The sequence below is a fragment of the Bombina bombina genome, chromosome 3 (genome assembly GCF_027579735.1).
Source record: "Bombina bombina isolate aBomBom1 chromosome 3, aBomBom1.pri, whole genome shotgun sequence".
NCBI classification, from domain to species: domain Eukaryota; kingdom Metazoa; phylum Chordata; class Amphibia; order Anura; family Bombinatoridae; genus Bombina; species Bombina bombina.
In genome coordinates, this window is record NC_069501.1 from 862,068,954 (window position 1) to 862,084,953 (window position 16,000).

At 38.9% G+C, this 16,000-nt stretch overlaps 1 protein-coding gene across 1 annotated transcript in view; it reads left to right on the forward strand.

Annotated features, from left to right (window-relative positions):
- UGGT2 (UDP-glucose glycoprotein glucosyltransferase 2) overlaps window positions 1–16,000 on the forward strand; it is a 991,813-nt gene that overhangs the window by 19,308 nt on the left and 956,505 nt on the right. Inside the window, exon 3 of the mRNA XM_053707835.1 lies at window positions 8,807–8,937. Coding sequence (XP_053563810.1) covers window positions 8,807–8,937 — 131 coding nt within the window. The remainder of the gene's footprint in view (window positions 1–8,806; window positions 8,938–16,000) is intronic.

The following is a 16,000-nucleotide window of genomic DNA, read 5'->3' on the forward strand; positions in this document are numbered from 1 at the left end:
GTGACATGAAACCAGAGATTGGAAAACTAGTGTCCCTTCATGAAGCCCATCCATCGGATGAACAGTTTTCGAACAGTGAAGTAATTACCATATGTGATTTATAAAACTCTTACACCATTTACTATCAAAATTTAAAAAGCTTGGTAGCAGAAGATAAAGACAACATGGTTTTAATTAAAAAATATTTTACAATTTGAAGATGTTTAATTGTTACTCCTTTTAATTTGTATTGTGCTTTATAACTTTATCTTTGTAACATTATTAGGGGCTGTGCACTGCTGGTCTGAATAGAAGTAAAATTGTATGTTCTGTGTGAATTTGGATCGGATCGGCGGAGAGCTACCTTTAACAAAACCTCCAAGTGAAACACATCAAGGGGTGGAGTGGGATTCATGAAGGGTTCCTTGTATTAATAAAATCTGGGTTTATTTCTGTTGATATGACATGTATGCCATTATTTCGAGGCCGCAATAGCGGTCGCCATGTGAGGCATGCAACGATTGGATGAAACCAGATTCGTCATCGCACAGGTAAAAGGATGAGATGTGGACTGAGAAATTACGCAATGTTTATCATCTCTAAATGGTAAATATTTAACAAAGGAAGCGTTTAAAAAAAAAAAAAAAAAATATATGAAATCAATGAAACTGCCCCTGTTTTTGAAGACTAATTGTATATACTGTGCATTACAATATGAAAGATTACAATCATCAATTGCCAAACGTCAGGAGAAATTTACAAATGTATTAAGCCATTGTTACAATCGTAACTGTTACTATATACAATTTTGGGGGAGATGTCAAAAATTTGTGCAGCTACAAATGTTTCCACTTTATATTCATACTAAAGGCACATGGTAACAGATACACTTATATTAAATGGACACTGAATCCAATTTTTTTCTTTTGTGATTCAGATAGAGCATGCAATTTTAAGCAACTTTCTAATTTACTCCTATTATCAAATTTTCTTCATGTATCTTTATTTGAAAAGCAAGAATGTAAGTTTAGATGCCGGCCCATTTTTGGTGAACAACATGGGTTTTTCTTGCTGATTGGTGGTTAAATTCACCCACTAATACAAGAGTGAGAGTGTGAGAGAGAGAGAGAGAGAGAGAGAGAGTGTGAGTGAGAGTGTGAGAGAGAGTGAGTGAGAGAGTGAGAGATCCAATATTTTGTCATAGTCTATTATTAAGCACCATATTCACACAACGTTTGATGGGTGTTTATTACAGATCTATTCATCAGTATAAACCAAGGATAATTGATTTTAATTTTTACAAAAAAAAATAAAATATTTTAATAAAAGTTATATTTTATGCACAGCAGGCTCTCTAGAAATCAGGTAGGCAAATGTAATCCCGATTACGTTTTGTGAGTATACAGCATCACTCTCCCTTATAAATTTAAAGGTATTCTGAATAACATACTTAAATAAGACATTTTAGAAAGAAAAAAAAAAAAAGTTAAACATTTAAACGTAGTGACATTGATTATTATTATTATTCTTTATTTATAAAGCGCCAACAGATTCCGTCTATCTATCTAGCATCTCATTCTGACATTCTTATGTTATGTAAAGCTCTCCATCTCCAAAACTAACCTTATCCTCTCCCCTTCTCCCTCTATCCAGAACGTCTAAATATCAACTACTGTTGACTCCATTAAAGGGATATGAACTCTATTAAAAAGTACATGAAACAAAAAAAGTTTGGTTAGTATCTTCCTGATACATAATTTCCTACTTGTTTGTGATTGGCTGGTTGCCATATAATTCAACCCCGCTACTCATTTTCATTGGTTGGAACGTCATAGGGCCAGATTACAAGTGGAGCGGTATTTAACGTGTAAGGTAGCGCTTTGTATTGCAAGTGAAAGTTAAATGTTTTCTCTTGCCTGCTAACTAGATGCCCTCAAAAGCGGAAGTTAGGATATAACAATCACGTTAACGTAATCCCCCATAGAAGTCAATGGAGCAAAAAATTTTGAAAAAAAAGACCCAACTCATGCGCAAACTCAAATGCATATTCTCAAGTGCGCTAACCCGACATGAAAATATGCATATTCCACATTACAATGTTCTGCACATAACAGGATATGTTCTATTTATTCATAAATATATATTTCTACATATATCTGATGGTATTTTGGTACAATATACATCTTTTTATACTTTTTTTTTTTTTTTTTTTTTTTTTATACTGTACTTTGTAAATGTGTTTTTTGGTTCTTTTTTGTTTTTCAAAATAGTTAACCGGAACTCTGAGGATGCTGTAATTGCGCTTGCTCTCTTGCGTTCACATTTACTTTCAACTTATAATAAACCCGATACGTAAAAAAAAAACCTGATAAACTCCTTAGCAAGACTGTTTGTAACTTAGAAGATTAAAATTGTTACATTTCTTCAACAGAAAAAGATATTTGAAATAAGAATAAGAGCCACATCAGTATTAGTGGGAAATCGAGAAATGTAAGTTATATGTGTACATTATGAATCAGGGTATTGCAGTAATGCCTCGATATTGAGGCATCCTGTAATACCCTTTTTCAACCATCCGATGCAGAGAGAGACACTCTGTGGCCCTCTCTGCACCGGTAGCGATAGTGCCGATCGTTGGTGGGTTGGAGATTAGCAGGGAGGCGGGTGGGCGGCCCATCGCTACCCGGCACCCGGTTCCTGTGTATGCAAATGTGCATGCTGGGAGCGTGTGTGTGTGTGGGGGGGTCTGCGGGAACGCGTGCAGCAACCACTGCTACCAATGTTGCGAAGAGGCAGGGGGGGAAATATAAATATATATATATATATTTATATATTTATTTATATATATATATATATATATATATATATAAAAATAAATATAAAATGATCTGGGGGGAGGGGGTATTGAGGGGGGGCTGCTACACTACAGAAAAAGCGATCCTTTTTTAAAATAAATAAAAAATAAATATATATATATATATATTCATTCTATCACATTTTTGGGGGGCACACTGGGTACTGGCAGACAGCTACCAGTTCCCAAGATGGCAGCAAATAGGTAGCGGGGGGAGGGTTAGAGAGCTGTTTGGGGGGGAGATCAGAGAGGTTGGGGGCTAGGGGGAGGGTCCATCACAGATGAATAGATATTTAAAAAAACAAAACAAACTTATTTTAGTACTGGCAGACTTTCTGCCAGTACTTAAGATGGCAGGGACAATTGTGGGGGAGGGAAGAGAGCTGTTTGGGAGGGATCAGGCAGTTGGATGTGTCCGGTGGGAGGCTGATCTCTACACTAAAGCTAAAATATTCCCTGCAAGCTCCCTACAAGCTACTTAATTAACCCCTTCACTGCTGGGCATAATACAATTGTGGTGCGCAGCGGCATTTAGCGGCCTTCTAATTGCCTAAAAAGCAACGCCAAAGCCATATATGTCTGCTATTTCTGAACAAAGGGGATCCCACAGAAGCATTTACAACCATTTGTACCATAATTGCACAAGCTGTTTGTAAATAATTTCAGTGAGAAATGTAAAGTTTGTGAAAAAATTAGTAAAATAGTAAACTATTTTTTTATTTGATCGCTTTTGGCAGTGAAATGGTGGCATGAAATATAACAAAATGTGTCTAGATCAATACTTTGGGTTGTCTACTACACTGCATTAAAGATAAAATTAACGCTACAAGCTCCCTAATTAACCCCTTCACTGCTGGACAAAATGCACGTGTGGTGCGCAGCGGCCTTCTAATTACCAAAAAGCAACGCCAAAGCCATATAAGTCTGCTATTTCTGAACAAAGAGGATCCCAGAGAAGCATTTACAACCATTTGTGCCATAATTGCACAAGCTTGTTTGTAAATAAATTCAGTGAAAAACCTAAAGTTTGTGAAAAAAATTTATGAAAAAGTGAACGATTTTTTTTATTTGATCGCATTTGGCGGTGAAATGGTGGCATGAAATATACCAAAATGGGCCTAGATCAATACTTTGGGTTGTCTTCTAAAAAAAAAAATATATACATGTCAAGGGATATTCAGGGATTCCTGGCAGATATCAGTGTTCCAATGTAACTATCGCTAATTTTGAAAAAAAGTGGTTTGTAAATAGCAAAGTGCTACTTGTATTTATTGCCCTATAACTTGCAAAAAAAGCAAAGAATGTGTAAACATTGTGCATTTCTAAACATAGGACACAATTTAGAAACTATTTAGCATGGGTTTTTTGGTGGTTGTAGTTGTGCAACAGATTTTGGGGGTCAAAGTTAGAACAAGTGTGTTTTTTTTTTTTTTTTTCTCCATCATATTTTACAATTTATTTTTATAGTAAATTATAAGATATGATGAAAATAATGGCATCTTTAGAAAGTCCATTTAATGGCGAGAAAAACGGTATATAATGTGTGGGTACGGTAAATGAGCAAGAGGAAAATTACAGCTAAACACAAACACTGCAGAAATGTAAAAATAGCCCTGGTCCTTAAAGTGAATGTCAATTTTCAGCAATGAGTGCCCGGTTTTTAAAAATACTCTTAAAAAAAGGGGCACTTTCATTGATGAAAATTAACATTGCACTGGATTTGTAGAAATACTTACCTTTTACTTCTGCAAAGCCGGATCGATGATCCCCCGCCTTCTTCTTCTTGCTGTACAACCATAGCAATGACGAAACTGGCTTCCTCCAATCACAGTTGGGCATCACGAGATGGACGCTCTGGGGTGCAAGCCATGATTGGAGGAAGCCGGTTTTGTAATTGCTGACGTCTGTATAGAGGGACTGGGATCGGCGATCCGGCTTTGCAGAAGTAAAAGGTAAGTATTTCTACAAATCCGGTGCAATGTAAATTTTCATCAATGAAAGTGCCCCTTTTTTTAAGAGTATTTTTAAAAACCGGGCACTCATTGCTGAAAATTGACATTCACTTTAAGGGTAAAACAATGGAAAATGGCCTTGTCCTTAAGGGGTTAAAATTACATGCTCTATTTCAATCATGAAAGTTTTTGTTTTTTTTGGCTTGACTGTCCCTTTAATGCTTATATATTCCTATCTTCTGTTAAAAAAATTAATTATATATATATATATATATATATATATATATATATATATATATATATGTATATACTGTATGTATGTGTGTGTGTGTATATATATATATATATATATATATATATATATATATATATATATATATATATATATATACTGTATCTCATAATATTGATCTATCAAATAACTGAAGGACACAGTAATCTTTCAGTAGTGAAATGAGGTTTATTGGATCAACAGAAAATGTGCAATATGCATCCAAACAAAATTAGTCAGGTGCATACATTTGGACACCCTTGTCATTTTGTTGATTTGAATACCTGTTACTACCTAGCACTGATTAATTAAAACACACAATTGGTTTGGTGAGCCCATTAAGCCTTGAACTTCATAGACGGGTGCATCCAATCATGAGAAAAGGTATTTAAGGTGGCCAATTGCAAGTTGTTGTTCTCTTTGACTCTCCTCTGAAGAGTGGCAACATGGGGGGGGGGGCCTCAAAACAACTCTCAAATGACCTGATAACAAAGATTGATCAACATTATGATATGGGGAAGGCTACAAAAAGCTATCGCAGAGATTTAACCTGTCAGTGTCCACTGTGAGGAGCATAGCGAGGAAATGGAAGACCATAGGCACAGTTCTTGTTAAGGCCAGAAGTGGCAGGCCAGGTAAAATATCAGAGAAGCAAAGGATGGTGAGAACGGTCAAAAACAGCCCACAGACCACCTCCAAAGACCTACAACATCATCTTTCTGCAGATGGCGTCACTGTGCATCGTTCAACAATTCAGCGCACTTTGCACAAGGAGAAGCTGTATGGGAGAGTGATGCGGAAGAAGCCTTTTCTGCACACACGCCACAAACAGAGTCACTTGAGGTATGCAAACGCACATTTGGACAAGCCAGCTTCATTTTGGAAGAAGGTGCTGTGGACTGATGAAACAAAGTTGAGTTATTTGGTCATAACAAGGGGCGTTATGCTTGGCGGCAAAATAACACAGCGTTCCAAGACAAACACTTGCTACCCACAGTAAAATTTGGTGGATGTTCCATCATGCTGTGGGGCTGTGTGGCGAGTGCCGGTACTGGGAATCTTGTTAAAGTTGAGGGTCGCATGGATTCCACTCAATATCAGCAGATACTTGAGAATAATGTTGAGGAATCAGTCAAAAAGTTGAAGTTACGCCGGGGCTGGATATTTCAACAAGACATCGACCCAAAACACTGCTCAAAATCTACTCTGGCAACCATCAAACCTAGCTCTACTAAATATTGAAGCAACATGTGTTCTGTTAATCCAATAAACCTAATTTCACTATATATATATAACCCCAATGTTCTAGTCTGATTCTCAATTTTCTATTGGTCATCCCAACATAGTTTTTTTTTTTTTTCACTTTTACAGTATAAGGCGTAAATAATCCATTCTGTAGTGTTGCTGATAGATTCTTTAATTTTATGTTGTCCAAAATGGTACTGTATTTGTCTTATATATGTAATTACAGGTAGAGCAATTAAAACAAGGATGAGAGCCTGCTGAATAGGCAGATCTAGTTTTACCAACTGTAAAATTACTTTTTGACAGTAAATCTTTTTTTGATTATGAGTTTTTCAATATCCACTTTGTACTTTTCTCTTACTTCTGGTTTCAGATCATTATCCATCAGTAAGACATTAGTGTTTGTTCAGAATCTCAATGTACCTGAGGTTTATGTGTAATATGTGTTTGTGTCTTACTTTATGTAGTAGAGTCTGTTGATTAGTATTAATTGCTCTTTACTTAGCTCTCTTTAAAATTATTTTACTATAACCCCTCTCCAATTGTCTGTTTTCCAATTCCTTGTCTTGTTATTTAAAGTTAGTCATGATTGCAATTTCTGCGAACTTTAAAAAATTCCCCCGCTGTTAGGGATTTTACTGTATTTGGGGCATGAGCACTATTGTGTAATAAACTGTTGGTAGCTGAGTATTTCCTGAATAAATCTGTAGATACTTTCCATCTGCTTTTTTTTTAATTGTAAGATCTAGAAATTGAGCTTCAAATAAACGGACTGAATATGTTAGTTTGATATTTAAGTTATCATTAAGCTTAACTAATAATATATCCAGATCCACTTTGGTACCTTCCAATAGGATAAATATATAATCTATGTATCGTATCTACATGTGTTATTGCCTCGGTATTGGTATCTGAGAATACTACCTGTCTCTCCTACCATCCCAAAAAGAGATTAGCATAGATGGGAGCAAAGGCATTACTCAATGCAAGACTATTTGATTTGGAGGAAGGATTGATTGGAAAAGGTAAAAAAGTACTGTTTATCTCAAGATAAACTCCAACAGTTGTAAAATAAAGATATTGTAAGAGGGGTTTTCTTCAGAGCCTTCTTCTAAAAAGAATTTAACTGCTTGTAAACCTATGTTATGCTCTGTGGAGGTGTAGAGAGACTCAACGTCTGCCGTTATTAGCCATGTATTCTTATTGATGGTTAGATGATCTAATCTTTGTAGCATCTCCATTGTATTCTTCACATATGAAGGTAATGCTTTTATAAAGGTTCTTAATTCATGCTCTACATATTTACTGGCTTGCTCAGATAAACGTCCTATTCCCAATATTATAGATTTGCCTGGGGAATTCTTTTTATTGTTGTGCACTTTTTGGGATTAAATAAAATGTGGCTATTTCAGGGTCTTTTATAGAGAAAAATAAAATATTTGACCTCTTTTGTACTTATAACCCCATTATCTATTGCTTCTTTGATATCCTATATTATAAAAGGCCAAGTATGTTTGTCAGATGCAGTCATGCGCAGTAGAGACTGCACAAGGGCAAACATACCTGGCCAAGAGATGGAGCTCCTGAAGCTCCAGGCATCTGCCGCATATGGATGCCTTCTTTTTCAAATAAAGATAGCAAGAGAACGAAGACAAATTGATAATAGGAGTAAATTTGCTTAAAATGTCATGCTCCATCTGAATCACAAAATAAAAAAAATTGGGTTCAGTGTCCCTTTAATCCACACAAAGGAAAAAATATTGGAGCACTCACCGGACTTCATAGAAATAAAACCTTTAGCTTTTATTTACAAAATTAAAACCATTATATTCCAGACGTTTCAGTGTAAGCCAACACCTTTTTCAATGGTGCATACTCTGAGTAGGAGAGAGAGATCTCCGTGATACAATAATTTGTCATAATCTCTAACTTGAGGCTTAAAGGGACAGTAAACAGCAAAAATGTATCTAAGCTTCTGCAGGTTGCCTTCTTATCTCACGTTTAAATTCATGCACTTCTACGTAAAGTGAGTGTTTAGATGCAAACTTTCAAATCAGTCAGGAAAAAGTACTTGATTAAAGCGCTGTATTTTATAGCATCATATGACTCCTCATTTGAAAGAGCAAATAAAACTGGTCCTTATTCTACTAGAGAATGAGGATGTGATGTAAACGAGATGATGGAATGCTGCAGTCCTAACAGAGAACAAAAGTGCAAAGGAATAGGTTAACACAGAGTATTCCACTGTGCCAAGCATGCTGATGTCTATATAGTATCCCAGGGCCCAATTAAATCTGCAGATGTTTGTTTTCTCTCATGCGTAGATTTCTGTAAATTTCTTTTTCTTTTATCCTGTTATTTAATTATTTATTATATCTCTATCTGGGCAGTTCCTTATGTTTTTGTTGTTTTAAGTTTACTACTTCTGTTTATTAATAATAATAATAATAATAAAAAACTATACCTTTTCAGAAAGTTCTGTCATTTCTATGCTTTTTGTTTTAGGGTCTGAGTCGTCTTACTATAGCTTGATTTTAAAGAAAGCTGGGCAGTTTCTGTCAGATCTCCAAATTAGCTTGCTGAAGTTTGCCTTGTCAATAAGGGCATATTCTCCTACAGTTCAAATGTTCCAGCAGGTAAGACATATAATCATTTTTTTTTTTATGAATGAAAATAGTATTTTTAAGTAATATATATAATTGTTATACAATATGTTATTCCCTAGTGACAAATCTAAACTATAGTACAGTAAATCTGCCAGGTGGGTTTTGGAAAATTAAAATACTGCAGCTTCAAAAATACAATAGTAGAATTAATAATATCATCACATTAAAGGGACACTGAACCCAAATTATTTTTTTTTTCATGATTCAGATAGGACATGAAATTTTAAGCAACTTTCTAATTTACTCATATTATCAATTTTTCTTTGTTCTCTTGCTATCTTTTTTAAAAGCAGGAATGTAAATCTTAGCAGCCAGGTTCAGCACTGTGGATAGCGCTTGCTTATTGGAGGCTTACATTTACCCACCAATAAGCAAGCATAACCCAGGTTCTCAACCAAAAATGGGCCGGCTCCTATGCATCACATTCCTGCATCTGATCTGGAAGGACTCAGGACATAATAGTAAACCTAATCTACACTCAAGGCTTCCTAAGCATCCATGCTTTAGCCCCCAACCATATGAACCACAAATGGAGCTGCACTAAAATGTTGTCATCCACTCCGTTCTCATCAAGGCAACACACAAGGAATATTAACCCAGATGTTTGTCTATTATATTGTATATTACCAGCCATCTGTTTGAAATACTGACTCTTGTGTAATTACGGCAGTACTCAATATGTTATAAATAGGAGGGGGCAGTAAAATAACAAGAGGTCTGTTAGCCCCTCTCCCCCCCCACGGACATGAACAATTAAGCCCTGCATTAGAAATATATGTTTAATACATGTTACTGCTCTTTTCTTAGTCAATTTTGCAGAATTTTGCTGTTTAAAGGGACATTTAAGTCAAGATTAAACTTTCATGGTTCAGATGAGCATGCACTTAAGAGGCTTTTTAATTTAGTTCTGTAATCAAATTTACTTTTTGTTTTCTTGGTATCCTTTGTTGAAAAGCATACCTAGGTAGTGTTGGTGCAGTAATACAGTACTAGGAGCTAGCTGATGTTTGGGGGCTAAACACATATGCCTCTGGTTGTTGGCTTACCATATGTGTTTAGGTAGCTTCCAGTGGTTCATTGCTTATCTGGAGTTGACATTAACTTGGTGTTTAACCACTTTGCAGTGGTTAAACCTATGCTTTTAACATTTTATTATTGTATCATCGCATATAATAAATTAGAACATTTTCTTTTCTCTTACTTGGTGTATCCAGTCCACGGTTTCATCCTTACTTGTGGGATATTCTCAATCCCTACAGGAAGTGGCAAAGAGAGCACACAGCAAAGCTGTCCATATAGCTCCCCTCAGGCTCCGCCCCCCCAGTCATTCTCTTTGCCGCTCTAACAAGTAGCATCTCCACGGGAGGGTAAAGAGTATGTGGTGTTAGATTTGTAGTTTTTATTTCTTCAATCAAGAGTTTGTTATTTTAAAATAGTGCCGGTTTGTACTATTTACTCTGAGGCAGAAAGTGATGAAGATTTCTGCTGAGAGGAAAAAGATTTTAGCATGTTGTAACTAAAATCCACTGCTGTTCCCACACAGGACTGTTGAGTACCGGAGAACTTCAGTTGGGGGGAACAGTTTGCAGGCTTAACTGCTTAAGGCAGTGATTTTTAACCTTTTTTTGCCGTGGCACACTTTTTTACATTAAAAAATCCTGTGGCACACCACCATCCCAAAATGTAAAAAAAATCACACATTGTAGCCTAATACAGCATATATATATATATATATATATACACATACACACAAACACACACATACTGTATGTATTGTGCTGTTATGCCATGCCTCCTACAAACTACCCCTGCACTGGGAGTAAAAAACAATCAAAGTTTAAAAAATATGTCAGTCTGCCGTGGCACACCTGAGGATCTCTCACGGCACACTAGTGTGCCACGGCACACTGGTTGAAAAACACTGGCTTAAGGTATGCTCAGTAATTTTTTCTAACAAGACCCGGTAATGCTAGAAGACTGATAGAAATCCCCATGTGGGAAGGTAAGCCATTTTCTGAGACGCAGTATAGAAGGATGGCTTCAGTTAAGGGCTTAAATACTGGTAGACACTGTGATGGGCTAAATCGATTACTTTATTAGGGTAATCTTATATTCAAGTGTTTTAGACGTTGGGAACACTTTTGGGGTTTTTATTACGCCTGTCATATTGTAAGACACCTAATCTGACTCAGGAAGGCCCCATAACTCCGGAATGAAGAGGGAGGGGGCCTCATTTTTGCGCCTCAGTTGCGCAGTTTTTTTGCAAGGCAGCTTCATGCAGCTTCACGTGTAGAGTCCTGAGAGTGCAGGAGGACTTCAGGGAGGCTTATATTCTTCTACAAATAACCCAAAAGGAAGGTAGGGCCACAGCAAAGACTGTGGCACCGTGCTGTAGTGTGTTAAACCGGTAGTTTACTTCAATTGGCTCCGGTTTGGGCAATTAGGGGTTAATTAATTTGAAAATTTGTGTGCAATCATTTCAAAGCATTGGGATCATGTGGTGAAAATTTCATAAAGATTGGATGTTTTTTGGTGATTTGGTAAAAAAGTGTGTGCTTTTTATTATTTAAAGGCACAGTAACTTTTTTTCAAAAAGTGAATTTTACTGTATTGTAGTGCTGTCTAAGTCTGTCAAACATGTCTGAGTCTTCAGATAGACCTTGTTCTTTATGTTTAAAAGCCATGGCGGTACCCCCATTGCATTTGTGTTTTAAAGTGTGCTAAAACATCTAAGCATTTTAAAGACCATGCAGTGACACTTAAAAATGTAGCCCAAGATGATTCTTTAACGGAACGTAATGAGGATAGTCCTTCTTCCTCTCCCCATGTGTCGACACCAGTTACACCCACGCAAGCGATGCCTAGTACCTCTAGCGCATTGGCCCCTATTACCTTACAACAATTAGCAGCAGTAATGGATAATTCTCTTGCAGCATTTTTATCCAAACTGCCAGTTTTTCCAAAAAAGCGCGATAGCTCAGTTTTAAATACAGAGGATGAGCAATCAGAAGCTTTGGATGAGTTATCTGTAGTACCCTCACAACACTCAGAATTAGCAGTGAGGGACGGTCTGTCTGAAGGAGAAATTTCTGACACAGGAAAAGTTTCTCAGCGGGCAGAGTCAGATTCTTTAGCGTTTAAATTCAAGCTGGAACACCTCCGCGTCCTGCTTAAGGAGGTTTTAGCTACGCTGGATGATTGTGACCCCATGGTGGTCCCAGAAAAATTGTGTAAAATGGACAGGTTTTTAGAGGTCCCTGTATACACTGAGGCATTTCCGATCCCAAAGAGGGTGGCGGATATTGTGACTAGGGAGTGGGAGAGACCAGGTGTACCCTTTGTTCCCCCCCCTATGTTTAAGAAAATGTTCCCCATAAACGACCCCAGGCGGGACGCGTGGCATACAGTCCCTAAGGTAGAGGGAGCTGTTTCAACACTTGCTAAGCGTAAAACTATACCAATAGAGGACAGTTGTGCTTTCAAAGATCCTATGGATAAAAAGTTGGAAGGATTGCTGTAGAAAATTTTTGTTCAGCAAGGTTTTCTGCTTCAACCAATTGCCTGCATTATTCCGGTAACTACTGCAGCGGCATTTTGGTTTGAGGCTCTGGAGGAGTCGCTCCAGAGGGAGACTTCATACGACGAGGTCATGGATAGAATTCATGCTTTAAAGCTGGCTAATTCTTTTATCACTGATGCCGCTTTCCAATTAGCTAAGTTAGCGGCGAAAAACTCAGGTTTTGCCATCATGGCGCGAAGAGCGCTTTGGCTCAAATCGTAGTCGGCGGATGTGTCGTCCAAAACGAAACTGTTAAATATTCCTTTCAAGGGGAAAACCCTATTCGGCCCAGAGCTGAAAGAAATTATTTCGGATATCACTGGGGGAAAGGGCCATGCCCTTCCACAAGATAGGCCGTTTAAGGCCAAAAACAAGGCTAATTTTCGATCCTTTCGCAACTTCAGGAGCGGACCTGCTGCAACCTCTGCTGCCGCAAAGCAAGATAAAGCTTCACAGCCCAAAGCAACCTGGAAACCCTTGCAGGGCTGGAATAAGGATAAACAGGCCAAGAAGCCTGCTCCTGCTACCAAGACAGCATGAAGGGGTAGCCCCCGATCCGGGATCGGATCTAGTAGGGGGCAGACTTTCTCTCTTTGCTCAGGCTTGGGCAAGAGATGTTCCAGATCCCTGGGCTTTAGAAATAGTTGCTCAGGGGTACCTTCTAGAATTCAAGGATTCTCCCGCAAGGGGAAGGTTCCACATTTCTCGTTTGTCTTCAGACCAAACAAAGAAACAGGCGTTCTTACGCTGTGTAGAAGATCTTCTAAAAATGGGAGTGATACACCCAGTTCCAATTGCAGAACAAGGACTGGGCTTTTACTCAAACCTGTTTGTAGTTCCCAAAAAGGAAGGAACTTTCAGGCCAATCCTGGATCTAAAAATTCTAAACAAATTCCTCAGAGTTCCGTCTTTCAAGATGGAAACCATTCGGACAATCTTGCCGATGATCCAGGAAGGTCAATATATGACTACCGTGGATCTAAAGGATGCGTACCTACATATTCCTATCCACAAAGATCACCATCAGTTCCTAAGGTTCGCCTTTCTGGACAAACATTACCAGTTCGTGGCCCTTCCTTTCGGGTTGGCCACCGCTCCCAAAATTTTCACAAAGGTGTTAGGGTCCCTTCTGGCGGTACTAAGACCGTGGGGCATTGCAGTAGCACCTTACCTAGACGACATCTTAATACAGGCGTCGTCTTTTCACAGAGCCAAGGCGCATACGGACATTGTCCTGGCCTTTCTAAGGTCTCACGGGTGGAAGGTGAACGTAGAAAAGAGTTCTCTGTCCCCGCTCACAAGGGTTTCCTTCCTGGGAACACTAATAGACTCGGTAGAAATGAAAATCTTTCTGACAGAGGTCAGGAAGTCAAAACTGTTGAATACTTGCCAAGTTCTTCATTCCATTCCTCGGCCTTCTGTGGCTCAGTGCATGGAGGTAATCGGTTTAATGGTTGCGGCAATGGACGTAGTCCCCTTTGCCCGAATTCATCTCAGACCACTGCAACTGTGCATGCTCAAACAGTGGAATGGGGATTATGCAGATTTGTCTCCTCAAATACAAATGGACCAGAAAACCAGAGACCCTCTTCTCTGGTGGTTGTCTCAGGATCACCTGTCTCGGGGAATGAGTTTCCGCAGACCGGAGTGGATCATTGTCACGATCAATGCCAGTCTATTAGGCTGGGGTGCTGTCTGGGACTCCCTGAAAGCTCAGGGTCTATGGTCTCGGGAAGAATCTCTTCTCCCGATAAACATTTTGGAACTGAGAGCGATATTCAATACGCTCCAGGCGTGGCCTCAACTGGCGGAGGCCAAATTCATCAGATTTCAGTCGGACAACATCACGACTGTAGCGTACATCAATCATCAGGGAGGAACAAAGAGTTCCCTAGCGATGAAGGAAGTATCCAAGTTCATCAAATGGGCGGAGGATCACTCCTGCCATCTATCTGCAATTCACATCCCAGGGGTAGACAACTGGGAGGCGGATTTTCTGAGTCGTCAGACTTTCCATCCGGGGGAGTGGGAACTCCACCCAGAGGTTTTTGCTCAGCTGACCCAGCTATGGGGCATCCCAGAATTGGATCTGATGGCGTCCCGTCAGAACACCAAACTTCCCCTTTACGGATCCAGATCCAGGGATCCCAAGGCGGCATTGATAGATGCATTAATAGCGCCTTGGTCATTCAGTCTTGCTTATGTCTTTCCAACGTTTCCTCTTCTCCCTCGGCTAGTAGCCAGAATCAAACAGGAGAAGGCTTCGGTAATTTTGATAGCACTTGCGTGGCCACGCAGGACTTGGTATGCAGACCTAGTGGACATGTCATCGGTCCCACCATGGAAACTGCCATCGAGGCAGGATCTTCTAATTCAAGGTCCTTTCAAGCATCCAAATCTAGTTTCTCTGCAACTGACTGCTTGGAGATTGAACGCTTAATCCTAGCTAAGCGTGGTTTCTCTGAATCAGTTATAGATACTCTGATACAGGCCAGAAAGCCTGTCACCAGGAAAATTTACCATAAGATATGGCGAAAATATCTTTGTTGGTGTGAATCCAAGGGTTACTCGTGGAGTACGGTTAGGATTCCAAGGATATTGTCTTTTCTCCAAGAAGGATTGGAGAAAGGTCTGTCAGCTAGTTCCTTAAAGGGACAGATATCTGCTCTGTCTATCCTGTTACATAAGCGTCTGGCAGCTGTACCAGACGTTCAGGTGTTTGCACAGGCCCTAGTTAGAATCAAGCCTGTTTACAAGCCTGTGGCTCCTCCATGGAGTCAAAATTTAGTTCTTTCAGTTCTTCAAGGGGTTCCGTTTGAACCTTTTGCATTCCATAGATATTAAGTTATTATCTTTGAAAGTTTTGTTTTTAGTAGCCATTTCTTCTGATCGAAGAGTTTCTGAATTGTCTGCTTTGCAGTGTAATTCACCCTATCTGGTGTTCCATGCAGATACGGTTGTTTTGCGCACCAAACCTGGTTTCCTTCCAAAAGTGGTTTCTAATAAGAATATTAACCAGGAAATCATTGTTCCTTCTCTGTGTCCTAATCCAGTTTCTAAGAAGGAACGACTTTTACACAATCTTGACGTGGTTCGTGCTTTGAAATTCTATTTAAAAGCAACTAAAGATTTCAGACAAACATCATCCTTGTTTGTTGTCTATTCTGGTAAGAGGAGAGGTCAGAAAGCGACTGCTACCTCTCTTTCCTTCTGGCTGAAAAGCATCATCCGATTGGCTTATGAGACTGCTGGACAGCAGCCTCCTGAACGAATTACAGCTCATTCCACCAGAGCTGTGGCTTCTACATGGGCTTTCAAGAATGAGGCTTCTGTTGAACAGATTTGTAAGGCAGCGACTTGGTCTTCACTGCATACATTTGCCAAATTTTACAAATTCAATACTTTTGCTTCTTCGGAGGCTATTTTTGGGAGAAAGGTTTTGCAAGCAGTGGTGCCTTCCGTTTAGGTTACCTG